Source organism: Rhinolophus hipposideros, assembly GCF_964194185.1.
Source record: "Rhinolophus hipposideros genome assembly, chromosome: 23".
Classification (NCBI taxonomy): domain Eukaryota; kingdom Metazoa; phylum Chordata; class Mammalia; order Chiroptera; family Rhinolophidae; genus Rhinolophus; species Rhinolophus hipposideros.
Window position 1 is genome coordinate 23,998,713 of NC_138069.1, and position 19,045 is coordinate 24,017,757.

The window sequence follows — 19,045 nt, forward strand, 5'->3', positions numbered from 1 at the left end:
AAAACGCAGGCCTGATATTGCCAGGACTTTCAACTATTCGAAAGAATCCATGAATCTGGGTTTTTGAGCAAAATCTCCCTATGTGTAATTGTTAGCCACTAACTCAAAGTGGTTGTGTGTGTGTGTGTGTGTGTGTGTGTGTGTGTGTGTGTGTGTGTGTTTAAGCACACTGTGTGGGAAAACAAAGGAAAAAAGGCCACCTTGGCAGATTGAATTCAGCTGGGGACAGCAGTCTGCAGCCTCTTCATGGTTTCTTTTACACGTGTTCCTTGGTGGGGGGGCTGGACTGTGAGGGACACAGTGAAGGCAGTGCCTGCTGACGGCCTCAGGTATGTGCAGTGGCTGAAGAAGCAATGGCAGGAGGGAGGCCCCGAGAGGACAGAGGAAGGAGGTCACAGGAAAGGCTATTCCTGGTCCCAAGACAGAAGGGTGTGTGCACATGGAAATGTAAGTCACCTGCCTGTGCAAACCCGGGGGAACAAAACAGACCCCTGGACAATCAAACTCTACACCCAGAGGAGCCAGAGAGAAACCATCTCAAGACCAAGGATAAAATGGGCAGAGGGAAAGGGGCTGGCCACAGTCTAGGAGGAGAATTTTATACCCAAGGAGACACCAAGGAGTCCCTGCCTGGGGGTACAGGGAGATGCCCACAGCTCTCTGCCTGCACTCGGTAGGGAGCTCCGGGGAGGGCCCCGGGGGAGACCAACCTGGAGCAGGACCACCAGCATCTTCTGGAAGTGGCCAGAGGTGTCGCCAATGATGTCAGCCTCCAGGTCTCGCTCATAGGCTGCAGGGAAGGAACACAAGCTCTAGTCCCATCCTCAGGAGACCCCGGAGATCCAGGATAAAGGTCCCTGCTGCCCCCAAATGATCAGATACTGGTTACGAATCCCCAAACCCAGCTTTCCATGATGGCCATGACAACACCCAGGGCGTATTTTCAGTTATTTATACTGACCCATGACATGATGTGATGAAATCTGTCTACTTCTCTCTATTCTTACTGGTGCCATCCTACTCTGGGCAGTGGCTACAGCCTTCTGACTATTCCCTCTGCTTTTGCTCTCACTCCTTCTCCAATCCACAACAACAAGGGTGATCAACTTAAAGCCCGTATCTGATCATGGGCTCCCCTGCTTCCCATCGGACTTAGAATAAATAAAGCATCACCCCTTTGTCTTGGCCTACAAGGCTCTGTGTGTTCCTGCCCTACCCTCCACCACTCCTGCCTCACGCTGGCTTCCAGGCTCGTTTCTGCTCCAGGCCCTTTGGACTTGCCATTCCCTCTGCCTGCCGGGATCTTCTCCCCACTCTTTACACAAATGGCGCCTTCTCATTTCCTCCCCAGACAGGCTTTCCTTGACCACCTGTCTGAAGCAGGCCCTCCCCTGTTAAAGTCAGATTCTTTCTATCTTGCTTGTTGCCTTTATAACACAACCACATGTCATCATCGTATTTACCTGCTTATGGTCTACACCCCTCATTACCTCATTAGTCTATAAGCTCTGGGAGGCAGGGTTTACATGGGTTTTGCCGATCCTGACAACTTAGCACACTGCCCAGCACAGAGCAGGTACTTATTGGATGGGATCAGAGGGAAGGAGGAAAGGTGGCTGAATCAGATCTTAGGATCTCCTCCTTTGCAATCACTCTCATTTCCAACCTGAAATCCTGAATGGCCCCTCCTGCTGATCTCACCATCTTTGTACGCTGCTACCAGCTGGTGCATCTGCTCATTGGTCCGGGAAGCCAAGATCTCAATGATGCACTTCTCATCGGTGCCAATGCCCTGGGAGAAGAGAACGGACACATGAGTCAAAGGCCAGGATGGCACCTTGAGCTGAGCTGCCGCTGAGCTCCTGCATGGCTCAGTTGGTTGGAGCGCGTCCTCCCAACCACAAGGTTGCCGGTTCGACTCCCACAAGGGATGGTGGGCTGCGCTCCCTGCAACTAGCAATGGCAACTGGACCTGGAGCTGAGCTGCGTCCTCCACAACTAAGACTGAAAGGACAACAACTTGACCTGGAAAAAAGTTCTGGAAGTACACACTGTTCCCCAATAAAAAAGTCCTGTTCCTCTTCCCCAATAAAATCTTTAAAAAAAAAAAAATGACCAGGATGGGAGGCCATCAGTCATGGGTTAGGATCCTGGAGTGGCCAGGGCTATAAAACCCCAGCATTTAGGTACTCCTATAGCTTATAGGCACCGATTGGGAGCTGCTTCCCTGAGAATCAAAAGACATGGGTTCTAGTCACATCTCTGCCTGCGGCTTGCTTTGTGACATCTTATTAAGAAACTATCTTTCTGGGCCTCGGTTTTCTCATCTGTAAAATGGAGAGGCTACTACTTGCTTTGCCAAATTCACAGGGAGATTGAAAGGGTAATAATCTCTCACATTGCTAAGTTTATCAGTTTATGAAATGAATTCATGTTCAATAGCTCACCTGAGGCAAAGATCACAGCACACTGTAAACTGTAAAGTCCTAGATACACTTAAGGGTTCTTGATCTCTCTCTGCTTCCTAGGGAGGGACCTTCTATCTCCACCCACTGAGCTGCTCCTCATATCCTAAAGAACCTCCCCAAGCTCTCTGGCGAGTTTTTCTCTAGCCTGGAATGACCTTCCCGTTCTGATCAACCAAATCCTCTCCAGGCTTTTGGGCCCAACATGGTCCTCTCATGTTCTCTGCCACCCTGGGCCCAGGGCCTGCCTCCTAACATCCTTTATTATGCCCTTGGCCTTTGGTGTTGAACACCGTTTGTCCCCACGTTCCTGTATCCTGCTTCCTCAGGACTGTCAGATACCGGTGTGGGGCTCTGGGCTCCCTTCCACAGGGCCTGCCTCCCACCGACGTCGGTCCCACCACAGGAGACTGTGGTGCCCCTCTGGGATAGGGACTAGGCAGCTAGGGTCTGCCTCCCGAAAGCAGGTTACATCGTTGGGTGGGTGCACGGCTCACTGCAGACCCGCTGTAGAGGCCAGAATCTTTCCCTTAGTCACACAGCCACCCCCAGCACACACACAGACAGACCCACGCTTCTTACCGAGATGGCGTCTTTAATTTCTTTGGCATCACAGTAGGCCAGTGGCCTCATCAGACCCACAATCAGTCGTTCAAACTTCCCTGTCAGCTCATACTTCAAGTCAGCAATGAGGTCCTGCAGGATGGGGGTGGGGAAGAGAAGGAGGAGGAGGAGGAAGAGCAGTTATAATGATAAGAATTACATTTAATGAGCATTACACTCTGTACAGGCACTGGGCTAAGTAATCTCATTTAATCGCCACTCGTGGAGGTATGTGCTGTCATCAGCTCTAAGACACAGGCTGAGAGACGTCGGGTAACTCGCCCAGTCACAGAGCTAGCACATGGGGTGCAGAGTTCAGGCCCACGGCACCCTGCCTCTTCCCCACGGCTGTTTACTTGTTCACTTGTGTCTCTCCCACTACCTGCGAGTCCACAGGGTTGACACCTCACAGGTCTCATTCACCGGCACAGCCCTAACACCCAGACCACAGCGAGGGCTCTAGGCATTTGTGGCTGAATGGTCCCTGACTGAAGAGAAAAGGAGGGCAGAAGTGCCAGCACCGAGGCTGACCTGGAATAAAATACCCAGGAAACACCCTGAATGAACACACAGGTGAACAAAATCATTCCAGACCCCTCACCGCCCCCCCTTTGGTTGCCATGGTTACCTTGCCATAGAGGGACTTATAGCTCTGGCAGATCTCCTGCCTCTGCCTGTTGCTCCGGGAAGTGATCAGCTCCAGGATGGCCTCCTTGTCACTGCCTAGAAGAGGGGAGGGTACCCGTCATCCTGTGCCAACCTGCCTCCAGGAAGCCCACCAGAGCTGCTCCCTGACGTCCCCGGCGTCAGCCTTCTGCTCCTGAGGCAGTGGTATGGGGGCCAGGGGGACAAGCATCTATGAGGATCTGTTAAGCCCCCACTGAGAGGGATGACAGCACCCACAGTATCTGAGCACAGAGGGCCTGTCATTCAGCTCATCACACAGACAAGGAAATGGAGGCCCAGAGGGGGGCGAGGACTCACTCGAGGTCTCACAAGGAGCCTGGCTTAGAAAAACCCAGGTGTCCTAACACCCAGGACTGGGTTCTTTCTACAAGGAAAATGAAAGAGAATAACGAGCACCAAATCAGGGTAATGGTTCCCCCCATGAGAAAAGGCAGGATTGGTATTATCAGCAGGAAGACCGGCCAAGGAGGTTCCAACTATATAAGACAACAAGTGCCATTTCTCAAGTGGGGTTGCACGTCTGTGGGTGAAGCTTCTATTATTCTTTAAACCTTTTTCGTTGGTCTGAAATATTTCATTCTACAATTGTGAAATATAATTTTAAAACGGAGACCAAAGAATGAGTAAGTGAATCTCATCCCTGCCCCCAAAAGGACTCTGGGGTGTGCCCACAGATGGGGACATGCCCAAGCCCCAGTGAGTCCTGCTCCTTTTCCTGCAGCCCCTCTCGCAGTGGCTGGCACCCACCAAAGCCCTTCATGGCAGTGTATAGAGCCTCAGCGTCCTGGCTGGGATCAAAGTCTGGGAAGTCACGAATGGACCCGCGGTACTTGGCACCCTGTGGAGAGAAAAGGTGAGTTGTAGACCTTGGCCCTGAACCCCAGGCCACACTCCCAGCCCTAGCCACAGATAGAGTCCAGGCTTAGCCCCCCTCCCCTAAATTGGGCACTGACCACAGAAAACCTAGGCAAGGAGAAGGGTGACTCTCCTGGTACCTTCTCCCACAACCTGCCCCACAGGAGGCTGGCTCAGCAAAGCCCTTGGCCCTGCACTGTCCCAAGACCCAGAGATAAAAAGCCGGGCTGACTGCAGAGGCTGGAAATGAGCCCTATAACAGGAACAAGAGCCCCTCATATTTGTATGGCACTTTCTTGTTTACAAAGCCCTTTCACCTCCATTGTGATGATTTTAGCAACCTGGGGAAGCACTTCAGATGATCTCTATCACAGAAACAAAGGAGCCAAGCCCAGAAAAGGGAAGCTTCTTGCTGGAGTCACTGGAATCCAGATCTCTGGCCTGTTTGTTTCTGCTCTCCAGAAACCCTGAAGCTGCCAGCTTCTTATAGTGGGGTCTCAACCCGGGGAGCCCACAGCCACCCTCAGAATCAACGCCAAGGCAAAGTGTTGCCCCTCTGGGCCCAGTAAACTGAGCCACGAACTGACATCTGAAGATAAGCTGGCTGGACCCTCGAGGTGAAGGGGTGGAAAGGCAGAGCCAAAGGATCTTAGACATCAAACCTGAATGCACAATGGGCTGGTTCACAGAGAAGTCAGATGTGGGTCAGCTACACGGCCCTGGTAAGCATGGGGTCCAGGAGGGCAGCGAGGGCTGGGAGAACTGAGCATGCCAGGGCTCCAAGCTCTGAGCGCAAGGCTCGGGAACAGGGCACTCAGCTGGTGCCAGGCCCGATGCTTTGGGCTAACGATTCAGAGAAAAAGGAGCCTTGACCATGTCTTTCATAACCTTCTGACTCAATGTAGGAGAGAGATAAGCATGTATTAGCATCAAGCTTGTAGTAAATACCCTAAGACAGAGGCAAAGTAATGTGGGAAAACAGAGGGGCTGAGTCCAGCTGGGGGAGGGAACCAGGAAAGGCTTCGTGGAAGGGGTGGGGATGGGCCACATAAACGGTGCCTTACAGGAGGCAGAAGTGGGAGGCCAAAATGAGCCTCCCACCACCTCCTACATCTTCCAGAGCCCTCACTGTGGGACCTGGCCAGGCGTTTGGATGCGCTTTGGTTTATGTCTGCAGTTGCTGGCTCCTGAGAGGTATGCATGCGTGGGCGCAGGGTTGCTATTTAAAGTTCTGACAGGGCGGGTGACCAGAACGGGACACGGTCCCCTTCCCGCCACTGGTCAATTCCTCGTAACCCGATCACAGCCCTGGGCAGAGAAGGACAGATACCAAATTCCTGGACCAGAAAAGAGATACTCCCTCCAGAAAGCTTTAAGAGCGTCTGTCCGGCTCGTGGATATATTCCTAGCACGTAGCACAGGGCTTGGCACAACTAGGTACTCAGTAAAGATGTGTTTCCTAGATGAATGGGTGCGAGAATGAATGACGACTGAATATATTCTGAGCAGGTTGAAGGTTTCCTCCTACACGATGAGTCACGGCTGGGGGTGGGGGGGGGAGGCAAAGGGCTTCACGCAGAGGAAACAGCATGGCAAAGGCCTGGAGGCGAGAGCAAGCGAACTGCATTCCCAGACGCGCACCCAGATACTTCAGCACTCAGTGCAGACGCCCAAAGTTGCCAAGATCATGGGAGTGTAAATTGCAAGGAAGGAATGAAGAGAAGAGGAGAAGGTGGAAGTGTGTCCCCAGACTGAAGGACAAAGATCTCAGCAGTGACAGCGAGCTGACGAGCCTCTCCTGTTGCTGTTCCTCCATCGTCATCCTGCTCCCCCTTCACACACTAGTGTCTGGGGAAGGGACTGCGGTTGAAAGATGAGGCAATGCCATCCTGGGGGAAGGGAGGTCTAATGACCGACACACAGCTTGATCAAAACTTTCCCTTAGAGACAGGCTGATCAGCTTAGAGAGCAGCAGGGCCGGTCTCCCACGTGGGTCTTTGCACAGGAACAATAGAACCTTCTAGGCGGGCTGCCTGCAAGAGTAGTTAACCTAGGACCCTTCAGGATCACAGTCACCAGAAGAGGAAGACACAGGGACTTAGCACTGGTCACATTTTAGACACACATAGACAATCCTTCAAATCCCAGGCCCAGGTGTCCCACCATCAGTCATTCTCACACCAACGTGGTGAATCCTGCATCACCAAGTGCCACCATTGCAGCTAGCCGTCCCTCTGTCTCCTCCTCTAGCAGACAGGTTCCTGGCTTCAGGTACCCATGACCGAGGGGAGGGGAGAGCGGAGGCAAAGGGACTTTCCACCTTGAAATATTCAACAGGTCCTGATGCCAGCTGGTGAGCAGCTTAAACCCTGGGGCTCTGTGGTCTTGGGCCCCGTCCAGGCTGCTGCTCAAGTAGGAGTCCCGAGGCCTCTCGGGAGCAGAAGTGACATCACCCAGAGAGAAGGCTGCTGGCCAGAGCTCCTCCACCTGAGAGCTGCCTTCATCAAACCTGACGCCTCATCTCTGCAGCTCCTGGAGCCCCAAGCACTGGCACCTGCCCCTCTTGCTGTCCTCAAAGTGTCCGTCTGCCCATCTCCATGTTCAGTCAAACCCAGACATCCCTGAGACACTGAGGCCACAGAGCCATGCTGTCAGGACCTTTCTACGACACTACACTATTTCTTCACATCTTTGGGCTTCAAGTTCCCTTCTTCTGAAAGGAAGGAAAGGGAAAATAGCACAATTAATTATCACAGTAGAAGTAATTGGGGGTGATCCGGACGAGAGAAGAGGGTGAGTGGCTCATTCTGTACATGTGCGGTGTGTGTTGAGAAGGGAACTGGGGTGCTAATAATTGGGAACAGCGGACACACATTTCAGCTCAGTGGAAGGAAATCCTTTCTCACACTTCTCTCGTATTGTCTTCTGCCACCTCCTCCCCTCAACAAGCCCTTGCACTGCAAGCATGCCAAGTTGCTGGTACGGCCTGAACACATTGCATCCCCTCCGCGCTGGCCTTTTGTTCCAGCATCGCCTCTACCTGAACCATCTCAGCCTCTTGCTCTTTCTGAGCAGCTCCTCCAGGCAGCTTTCCTGTTCCCTCCACCTGCGTGCTCCCAGAGCTCTTTTACTGCCACCACCAGGGCATCAGCAGTGTGCATGGGGGATTCCAACCCACCCCATGGAACCAAGAACCCCTGAGGCACTGCCACCCTGGGACTTCTGCTTGCAGGATGTGCACCGGCCGCTGGCCCACAGGCAGACAGCGTGGTGTGGGAGAACTGCACCAGGAGTCCAAAGAACCGTGCCCTGGGTTCTGGCCCCTCTGACCTCCCAGGGCCTGATCTGTCCACTTCAGGCACCTAGAACCCTGCAGTTCGAATGCTGGTCAGGAAGTAGCTCGGGGGTGACAACATATGGGAAATGGGGAACAGCAAAAGTCTGCCTTGGCTCTTTGCCCATAACCACCAACACTCTCTCGTCCTGGTCAGAGGCCACTTGTGCAAAGTACGCTTCTCAGAGCCTGAGCGGGAGGCTATGGCTAAGACGCTTGAGTATACTCCTTCTGTATCACATGACACACTGTGCTCTTCAAAACCTGTCAATAAGTATCCTTAAGGCGCTCTTGACTGGGTGGCAGGTCATGAAGACAGGGACCAAGCTGAGTTTTCACTGAGCTCAACCACCTCGTAATGGAAACTGAGGCCCAAGAGGGTAAAGACCTTACTCAAGATCACACAGCTCCTGCATTATATCTGTGGCCAGTGGCTCTGTGACTGAAGTGGGGGGTAAAAGGGGCCAAGGCTGCTTTGTTTTATTCTCCCTTTTTGCTCCCATCGCTGCCGTGACCACATCTCTTTCTCTAAGGCCAACCGACAGAGATCAATCACTCAGGCAAACCCTGGCACAGAATGACACCTAGCTCTGACCAAGGACAGAACCCAATCTTGGCCACAGACAGGAATAAAAGTTCTGATATATCTCCAATTCTACTGCCCAGCAAAGTGGTCACACAGCATCAAAGACTGGGGTCTCCCAATCCAGGGACACTTAATCCCAAATGCATGTGACAGGAAACACTTCCATCCTCCAGAGCACAGAGGACCTTCTAATGCTTTTGCCTCTACGGTATCTGTCTCCCTTCCTGGAGAAACCACTCTTGGGCCATACAGTTCAGATGGGACCAACTCCACCACCTGGATCCAAGTTACCCAGGCCCAGCTAATGAGAATCAAACCTGACTTTCCCTGGAATCATTGGAAATAAATTTTGTTGTTTCCTACAGGCTTCCCAGGAAGTGGAAGAGAAGCCTGGAGCTGCTGGTGATCAGTGTGCCAAATCAGGGAAGAACCTGCCCAAGAACAAAGCGACCCAGAGGAAGCCCAGTTCACAGGCAGCATCCAGACCTTATCATTTGAGCCCCTGGATCCAGCCAGACCTGAAGCTCTGGGCTTCTCAGTCATGTGAGCCAATACCCATCCTTTCTGCTCTGGATGTTGTGTGTTGCCATGGTTACTCACATCTGAGAGACCTGTGACTTGTAACAGGAGCAAGCCAAGCCTGAGAATCTCTCCTGTTCCTTTCAAGAAGGTTCCAGGGCTCAGTGCAGCAGGCCTAGGACGGGCCCAGGCCCAGAGAAGGCAGAGCACAGCCTTTGGGAGGGGAGAGACTCCTTACCTGTGCTGGTTTGGCCATGGTCTCAGGTTGTGCAGAAAACACTATGGAGAAGAAAGAGACCCCATGAGACTCCCCTCTCCTCCATTCTTTCCCCCAAATTTCCTCACCTTCCCTTCCTCCCAAGGGAGAGTATGTTCCCCTGTTCTTTCCCAGCTGCCTCCAGCCCTTCAGGTTGAATGATACCCAAAGACCTGAGTCAGGGCCGAATGCATTTTTCAGAGGACAATGGACAGACTAGCCAGTGTCCAGACACTCACACCAGCATGGGAAAGGGACTCGGAACCCAGAGGGAGAAGGGTCACGACCAGCGACCGCACGATTCCCCCAGGCTGTGGAGGGTACTTTCTCAGATACAGTCTCACTTAACGCCCACAGCAATCCTTCCTGGCATCAGATCCCCCTGTTGACAGAGGAGAAAACTGAAGGTGGGGCAGGGGTTAGGGAGGTTAAGTAATCTGCCCAAAGTCACACAAACTTAAAACTGAATTCAGCCAAGTCCCAATTCCTGCGTCCATGCGATCTGCACCATGCGTGCTCTTTCCAAGTCACCGAGAACAGTTCTAGAACCCAGGGCTTAGCGCCTGCACATGAGAAAACTCAAGGGGCTCCTCGTCCCCTGTTGCAAATATCTGAAGGGTTATGGTTCCTGCACATGTCAATACACACGTCTTCAGCCTCGGTCCGATAAGGCACTGCGCTAGGTACTGAGGATACAGCACTAGATAAAAGAATACATAAAACCCTGCTTTTCTGGAGCTTACTCTGTAATGGAGAAGAATAACAAAAGTCTACGGTAAAAACTAGGGAGAAAAGATGAAGCTTGGTCAGGAAGGAGTGACAAGGGACGCAGTCCCAGGCAAAGCGAGGGCTCGGAGGGTCTCATGGACCATGTGGCTACCTGGCGCAGTGCGGTCATGGGGCTCAGTGTGGCTGACATGGCAACAGGCGATGCGGGCAGGGACACTGGGAACCAGTACCTGAGGTCACTGGGAAGATTTTGGAATTTTCTTTAATGGGACAGAAAGTCACAGGGAGGTGGTGATTGAACAAACGGGACACACGATCTCACTGAAGGGGATGGCAGGGGACAGGGTCGACAGTGAAGGAGGAAGAAACCAAGATAACTGACCTAAAAAGCAATGAAAGAAGGGATGTAACTGGTTTGGAAAAGGGAAGACAAGGGGGAGGCAGCTGGGCTCATGAGCACCCTCAGCAGGAAGGCAAAGATGCAAGTGAAGCAATTTTCTCAGGATGACAGATGGAGAAACGAGGACCAGCGCTTTCCATTTTACGAAATTGGTATTTTTTAACCCTGTCTATGTTACTTTTTAAAAGTACAAAACCCCAACTCTATTAGACTAATATTTAGTAAGACATACCAGGTGCTGAACTAGAAGAGAGGGTAGACACCAAGGAGACATTTCAGCTCAGTGCTTTCCAGTTTTCCACATCAACCCCACCGAAAAAAAAAAACCACAAAAAAACATTTAGGGTAAAGCAGCCCCTGACCTCGGTCTATAACCCTGCGCTCACTGTGGGGTCACTGGAAACCACAGGGGGAGCACAGGTTTTGGAGTCAGATAGACACACCTGGATTCAAGTCCATTTTTGTCGCTTATTAGCTATGTGACCTTGGGCCTATTGCTCATCTTTGAGTTCAAGGTCATCCCAAATACAAAACTGGGGCTTTCCCTTTCCTGCCTCGTAGGGTTGTTGGAAGATGAGACAAACCTTTGGTCAAGGGCGGAGCACACGAGGCTAGGCAGAGATCTCTGTTCTCAGTAAATGGTGGCATTCACTGTACGAGTGGGAAGTTCTGAGGACAGGCTTTGTCGTGTTTGCCCATGGGTCCCCACTGCCTGATTATAAGTCCCCTAAACTACAGTCATCAGACAGACATGAAACGGGGTTGAGAGTAAAGAGCAGAGGACAGATATCTGCTTGCAACTGCTCTGCTGTTTCCCTGACAACCAGGGGCCTCGTGGTACAAATGTGCAAATGTGCAGCTCTTACCAGGAAATGGAACCCAACACCCCCCTCATTCCCCAGAGATGGGGCCCACAGCTACCCCAGAGTCTGGCCAGGAGCCAGCTCTGGGTTTCCCCAGACCTGGGGGATGGAGTGGGCAGAGGATGAGGGATCCCCGAGGCCAGCAGAGAAACTAGCCCAGCAGAGGGAATAACGAGGTCCAGGAAGTCGGCTGAGACAGGGAGGCAGGGCTGAGGCCTGTCACTTGCACCTCCAGCCTTGAAGCATTTTCCTTTGGCCCCGTTAATGGAAACTTCAGTTGCTGGCTACAGCCCAGGCCCATCTGGACAAGAGCCCCTTTCCAAGGAGAGCCGGCTCACAGGAGAGGCCTCTAAGTCTTTGGGAAAAGACACTGGGCTCTGAGAGTCATTTATGTGTGACTCATGCAAGCGTGTACGTCTTGTATGTGTGTGGAAAGCAAGCTTCTTCTAGAACCAGATGTCAGACTGCAGTTCAGGGGGCCCAATCTCCAGGAGCTCCTCTGAGGACTCAGGGACCCTCTGGAGCTAATCACAGAGGCGCCGTCTACCCTGGCTTTATAAGAGGCTCTGATTCTTCCCAGAACAACCCAGATCATACCTCCCAAATTGGCTGAATAAGTGTTTTTAAATTCAATGTTTCAGACCCAGAGGACCCTTAAGGAGCCACTACTCCAAGCCCCTCATTTTCTAGACAGGACAAAGGTACCGCAGGGATGATAAATGACATGGCAAGACCCAGACAATGGCTAATATCTCTGCCTCCCACTGCCAGGTCATAATAAGGCCTCACAGAACCCTGGGCCCTGGCTGCAATGGGACATTAGGAAGAGGCCACAGGGTAAGTCCCAGGTTCCGGTTCCCAATCTGCCTGTAACCTCAGATAAGCCAGGTTCTCTCTCTGGATCTCAGTTTCTTCATGTGTAAAATGGGGATATTATCACTCTCTGAAAAAATCCAGAGTCGGTCTCATGAAAGGCTTTTATAGATTTCAACCAGGGATTTTCACAGAAAACCCTCAGAATATCAGTCCTAGGAGGGTTCTCCCCCAGGCCACAGGATTCCTCTCTAGCGCCCCACCCCAGCCCCAGTATGCAAGTTTTATCATCTTAGTTGAAACAGCTTCTCAAGACTGGCAAGTGTGGTCACTCTAGACCTGAGTGGCCATTCAGCGTTCCCTGAATCTATTCTGACCTGGCTATCCATGAGGGCTCATTGGAGCTGATGATTCCAGAAATCCATTCAAGGGTAGAGTCGTCTGGAGGCTTTGTGCTACTGTGGCCACCCCTTGCCTTAGTCCTTTAGCCTACAAGCAATCATATTTCTTTCCTTTCCCTTTGGTAGATCAGGACTGACTCTAGGAGGAACGCTCTGGTGTAGAGAACATACCAGAGATGGCAGGACCTGTGGCTGGTTCCTCAACCAGAGTTGAGGAAACCAAGAGCTACAGGGGAAGGTATTGTCCAAGTCATGCAAAAGGCATGGGCTTTGAGGTCAGATCTGGCTGTGAGTCACGGCTCTGGCCCCCAATCAATGTGTGATTTTAAATACATTACCTAAACTGAATCTCAATTTCGACCTCTGCAAAATGCATATTAAAAAATTACCTCTACGTATTGAGAAACAAAATAATGGATGAAGAGTCCTTAGCACAATGCTGGGCACACAGCAAAAATGCAATAAATGGTAGCTTTGATGTGATAAGCCCAAACATTTACAAGAAAGGCAGGGTGGCATCGTAAGAAAGAATGCAGGGTTTACAGTCACGGCCTGAGTTCAAATTCTGGCACTGCAAATTCCTAGTTCATGACCCTGGGTGAGTTATGTCATTTCTCTCTGACTTGGTTTCTTCACCTTCGAAATGACAATCTAATTAAGGTTTTGTGAAAATCAATGAAGTAAGGCAGGTAAAATATTTAGCATGGTCAGATACAGATTAAATGTTTAATAAGTGATGGCTTCTATTACCACAGCCATCATTATTAGAGCAGTAGTTGCCAAAGTGGGGTACTGGGCATGAGAAGCCATTGGGGTGCAGGATGAGAATATTACAAGTTTCTAAATTTTTTTATCTTGTCCTTTTTTTTTTTATAATCCAAGGTAATTTCTTTATTTAAAGATCGCCCAATTTGCAACCTTAATCCCATCTGCAATTTTTAAAAAAATTTATTGGGGTGACAATTGTTAGTGAAATTACATAGATTTCAGGTGTACAATTCTGTATTACATCATCTATAAATCCCATTGTGTGTTCACCACCCAGAGTCAGTTCTCCTTCCATCACCACATATTTGATCATCTTGTCCTTTTATGTTCCGTTTTTGATGTTTGCTATACATGCATAAAGTTAAAGATACATATTAGGGATTCAGGCTGATAGAAATACACGATCAAGAGTTTGGACTCAATGGAAAGAAGCAGAGGAAGGAAGAAAGAGAGTTGATGGCAGGCAGAACAGAAACAGTAGCATAAGAAAAAGCATTTCTGTCCTCAAAATGTAGCTCATGGGCTTTAGAGGAACAGAGCACACTTTTAGGGAGGGAAGAGATGTTGAGTGTAAGGGGGTGAAAGCAGGTGTGTCTGGGAAAGGCAATTTGAAAAAAAGCAAGAAAGAACCTGGAAGGTCATGTAAAAAATCACCCCGACTCCCATGCCCCAGGAACCCTAACTTGAACCGTATCACTGCTTTGCCCACTTGTTTCCAAGGGTCCCTTCGATGCAGGCCCCCCATCTCAGCATTCAAAGCCCTTGATATCTTTCCTGATTTATCTGCCCTCCCTTCCCTCTTTGTCACCTACTACCATAGCCTCTCCTTCCTAAACCAGGAGTCTCATCCACTAGCGTTTCCTATCCAGCCTTCTAGCATCAACACCCGTGCTTTTCAATTATGGTTTCATTAATAAGTGCGGAGGAGTTTTTCAAACCACGAAAGCATGAGGTCAAGCCCCAGAGAGTCCAATTCAATGGTTTTGGGGTGAGGCCTGGGCTTTGGTAATTTTTTAAAACTTTCCTAAGTGATACTGCCAACTCTTCTAGAAAGCCAGGGGGGATTTTCTCTGGCCTTTAAACCCTCACAGCATTTTGAAACCACCTACGCTGGCTGGTTTGGGTCAACCACTGTGGATTTATCATTCCCCTATTAGATGGAAGCTGTTTGCCTCCAAGGTATTGTGGAGGGAAATCTGTACTTCATACTCTCCAGTTTATCTGATTTCAGTCTGTGAGCTATTTACAGTTCAGCAATTTGTAGATAAGTGATGGTAATGCAAAATAATTCTAATAGACATGCTCATTCTATCCTATCTGGTTGAAGGTCCAATTGGTTTTTCTCCCTCTCTGGTGGAAAAACCAGTTTGCCTCCATTTGTACCTTCCTTTCAACATAAAGGTGTCTACTGATTCTCCTTGGAGCTGGTTATAACATCTGCCTGGTCCAGTCATTGATTAATGAGTAGAATAAAATCTTTAGTACATGATCATTTTTATATCTGTGTGAGTCATCATTTTACTCTTTCTTGAGAATTACTGTATATTCTTCTTTGCTGTACCCCCTACCAAAGGGTGTGGTTCATAAGGAGAGTTGGATGAAATGCACTGAGCAGCTTTCATGATTTCTTTCATAACCCCCTTGAAAAAAATCAGTGCAGGGAAGGAAAAATAATTCTCCTTTTATTACACCATCTAAGTTCTCTGACTGGTCTAATAATCAAATTGACATGAAACAGTTGAACAAGAAAAAACATCCAAATTTATCATGTATGTACATATGAGAGTTCCATAAGAATATGGGAACCAAGAACAAATCAGTAGTTGATGTTTATATACCATCTTGAGCTAAGGAAAAAGGGAGGCAGTGGTTTGGACTTCAAAGAGAAGGTAGGCAATTTACAGGTAGATGAGAAGGAGCAAACATGGGGCCACCAGAAACCATGGGAGTCTAACCAACGGGGGAGTCTAAAAACTGCACTCTATGTCCCTCTCTGCCTGCCACATTTAGTTCGGATTATGCTGCGGTGAATTTGCTAAGGTGAATATGCTAAGGTGATCTCCCTTCCTGGAGCAGGTATTTCTATCTGAATTCTTTTAGGCAGGTAAGGGGGAGGTAAAAGGTTCTTGAGTCTTTTGTTTCTTTAAAAAAAAAAAAAGTGAAAACAGCTTAAAATAACCAATATCCCCCCAAAATGCATATTGTGGGGTGGCAAAACTCTGCTCCCCCCTCAACAGAATAAAAGGAACCATCCCGCTTAGTGGTTTTCACACTGTGCTTTACTCCTCATTATATAGCCAGGAGAGGAAATAACTTGAAAGGTTAAGTAACTTGCCCAACTCATAAAGAAAATTAGTCATTAAACAGGGCTTCATTTTGCAAAAAATATTTATTGAGCGCCTCCTGTATGCCTCTGGGTAGGAGTTGGGGATAAAATTTTTTAAATGAGACAGATGCGTCTCCTACCCCCATGAAGCTGGCAATCTAGTGCATTAATCTGCATTGTTTTGGATCCTATATACCACCAGTAACAAAAGAAATTGTGCATTCATCATGATAAACAAAAACATACTTTCTCAGCATGAGATTAAATGCACATAAAATAAGGTCTAATAGTTTCTTCCAGTACCCCAGAAAGTCATCTTTGGCGCCTGCTGGGGTACGTCTACCCCACTTCAGAGGCCCCTGGCCTATAAAATCTAGATCCTTCTCTTTCCCCTTTCCTGGTGGCTGATCCCCCAGCCTGCAGGAAGATACCCAGGACCCAGCTCCAGGGCCCTCCAGGAGCCTCCCGGGTAAACGCCATTGCTGGCCATGTGCCTGGGCACAGCCCCCAGCTCATGCACTCGGGTTTCTTAGAGAGCAGTGTCTTTCCCTCTTTTGACCCAGAACCATTGATCCCAGGTCTGCACAAGGCCCCAGGAGATCATCGAGCTGCCCGGGGCTTGGAATTGGACTGCCCAGGGTTTGAATCCCAGCTCAGGTCACTTCGTAAAAAGCAGCCAAGTGTAGAGTCTCAGCACAGAGGCTGGAGCCTGATGGCTTGTGACTGAAGCCTGACACGCTATGCAGGAGCTGTGAGGCCCTGGACAAGTCCTTGTTAAAAATAGAGCCTGTCGCAGAGGGTTTGTGGTGAGGATGAAAAGAATTGACATGGCTACTGCTTAGAAGAGGCCCTGGCACACAGGACACATTGTGTACAACTTCTTCCCTAAACTTTCAAAGGCTGAGTTTCGACATCTGCAAAATGGACTCAGCCAGGGCCTGGTAAATTGGAAGGGTTCAATAAATAATAGAGGTTGCTATTTTGTTATTATTTAAGGAGTATCAAGACACCCGTTTTACAGATGAGGAACCCGAGGCTCAGGTCACCTGCCTTCTCAAGCACTGCACCTCTCTGAGATTACAACAGTAGCACCTGCTTCTCTGTGCAGTGCACTCTGCAGTTTACAAGGCACTTTCACACCTGCCATTTCATAATCTCATGAGGGTGGATATCAAACTCATCCTCACTTTACAGGCGGGGGGGTCTGAGGCTCAGAGAACCTAAGGACAATCATTACTTCTAAGCCAGTCTCTGTGGGGGCTTCTCAATCCCAGGAAGAAAGGACAGGGAGTGTGGTTGATTCCAAGCCATGCAGTTTCTAAGCATAAAGGCACCCCCACCATACACACAGACTTCCTCTCCTCTATTGGGGTGGGGAGGAGGAGACAGGCATACTCAGAAATCAAGGTCAAGACCAACCACATCCTGTTCCCACCCGGAAGGTATCTTGGGGAGGATGGGTGGGGTGACACTGGTGACACCCCTGAGCCTCCCCAGAAAATCCTAGAATGGTACAAGAAGAAGAGCCATGCAGCTCTAACCCATATTACCAGCTACATGCCTTGGGTACATCTCCTATCCTTCCAGAGAGGAAGGAACCAAGGCCTAGGAGATAATACGTGTGCCCAGGGCACCCAGCTGGTTTGTGGCAGGGCTCGGGCTGAGGCTGGTAGCCCAGGGTTGCCTCTAGGTGCTGCAGTGCAGATGTTCCAGACACTGGCAGCTCCCCATCCCTGCAGAGCCCCTACACCCCATCCCAGGAATCAGCCCTGAGAGGCGAGATCCCTGACTTCCCAGGGTCAGCCCTCTCCCTCTGCACACTCACAAACACATTCTGCCCCAGCAACAGCTGTGGCCCTTACCCAGAAACCGCAAATATTTTCTGTATCCCAGCAGTCCGCCTTGGGAACAAGGAGTGGAAGGCAAAGGAAGATGGGTGAGTGACTGTCACAGCTGCAGAGGGGGGATGGAGGCCACAAACTCCCTCTCCAGCCCCACCCAACACTCAGAATCCTAAATCTTAGAACAGTGGAAGCCTAGAATAACAGCCCTGGAAGTGGCAGCCAATTCAGCAGACTTTGCTACAGATGGGTAACTAAGGCCCAGAGAGGGAAGGGGCTTGCCCAAGGACCACCAGCACCTGGAACTGTAACCCAGCTTTCCTCTAACCCCCAGGCCAGTGCCCTCTGCCTGGCACAGGGCCTGATGGCTAGAAGGGCAGGGTCCGTGGGAGCTGAAGCTGGGCAGTTCATTCACCTCAAAAGGGAATGACTACAGAGGTCAAGATATGTCACCTGGGTCAGTGTGGCCAGCAATTTAAATGCTTTGGGCAGGAGAGGGAAAGGGAGTGAGGGAAAGGGCGGACTGGGGGAAACCAGAGTCCTTTCACAAACCGGAGCCATATGTCCAAATTTGGAATAGTCAGGGAAGACCCACCAGGGTTTAGAGAAAAGAAGGGAGAGGGAGGAAGCAAAGGCTGGCTTGGTCCTCACAAAGTACCTCTGCCCCTTTCCCTTGCAGGGCCTACTACGGTGGGTCAGGCTTCACAAGCACAGAATCAAGACTTCCGACATCTGTAATTATTCCTTGCAGCTGACAAATAAATCAATTTTCACAGATACTGTTTCCTCTGAGAGGGACTGGGTGTATCCACTCCGGACTTGGAGAAGGAAACTGAGGCTGAGACGGAAAGCTACTAATTCAAGGTCACACTGCAAATTCATGGTGGAGCTGGGATTTGGATTCAAGGAATTTCACTCCGGTCCTGGCGGTCCTGGGGAGTTATCTGAGGCTCCCAAGCGTTGGAAGGGCCTAAACTGGGCTTGGGGAGAGCAGAAAGGAGGGTGGGGCCTCTGCCCCACCACAAGGCCCGGAGCCTCGGAGCCTCGCTGGGAGTCTCCTTTCTAGGCAAGCAGGGTTTATAAAGCCCTGAGGCGAGCACAGCCGGTCTCACACTGACAGTCCCCCTGCAATACCACCCTCAAGCCGTTTCAGAAGCGGCCGGAGAGTCTGACTCTTCTTGTCCACTGTCTTCGGCCTCAGCCACACCCTTCCCTACGGGTCGGTCCTTAGATCCCGGCCCAGCTGCCCCCAACCCCGGGTCTGCAAGGTCTCGCCAGGACCCCTGTCCCCCCAAAGCAGGGCGAGCAGCCCCCGCGGCCTCAGCCCAGGTGCCCCCAGGCGCAGGACCACACCCTTTGCAGAGCGGGCCCTCTCCTCCCCTCCCCTCCCCTCCCCACACCTCCCCTCCCCCGCCAGGGCTCCGTCCGCCTCCGCTCCCCGCCTGCGGCCCTAGATTTGCTCCACTGCGCTCCCGCCGACACTCCTAGTTCGAGAGCCACTCCGGGGACCGTGCCCTTGGGACCCGGCTCCCCGGGACCCTCCCGCTCCTAGGGCACACCCTCCCCGGATCCGGTGGGAGGCGCGGGACGGCGATGACT

General features: G+C 50.7%; 1 protein-coding gene across 5 annotated transcripts in view; it reads right to left on the reverse strand.

Annotated features, from left to right (window-relative positions):
• The window catches only part of ANXA6 (annexin A6), a 46,078-nt gene that overhangs the window by 26,592 nt on the left and 441 nt on the right, over positions 1 to 19,045 (reverse strand). For 4 of the 5 annotated variants that reach the window (XM_081035942.1, XM_081035945.1, XM_081035943.1 and 1 more), the window contains exons 2-7: positions 9,288 to 9,328; positions 4,503 to 4,593; positions 3,697 to 3,791; positions 3,048 to 3,161; positions 1,702 to 1,792; positions 711 to 790 (exon numbers count right to left, since the gene is read on the reverse strand). In XM_081035942.1, the coding sequence (XP_080892068.1) occupies positions 711 to 790; positions 1,702 to 1,792; positions 3,048 to 3,161; positions 3,697 to 3,791; positions 4,503 to 4,593; positions 9,288 to 9,305 (489 nt within the window). In that variant the 5' untranslated portion in view covers positions 9,306 to 9,328. Of the gene's footprint in view, positions 1 to 710; positions 791 to 1,701; positions 1,793 to 3,047; positions 3,162 to 3,696; positions 3,792 to 4,502; positions 4,594 to 9,287; positions 9,329 to 17,467; positions 17,536 to 19,045 lie in introns of those variants that run through there. The other variant, XM_081035944.1, reaches the window with a different exon arrangement.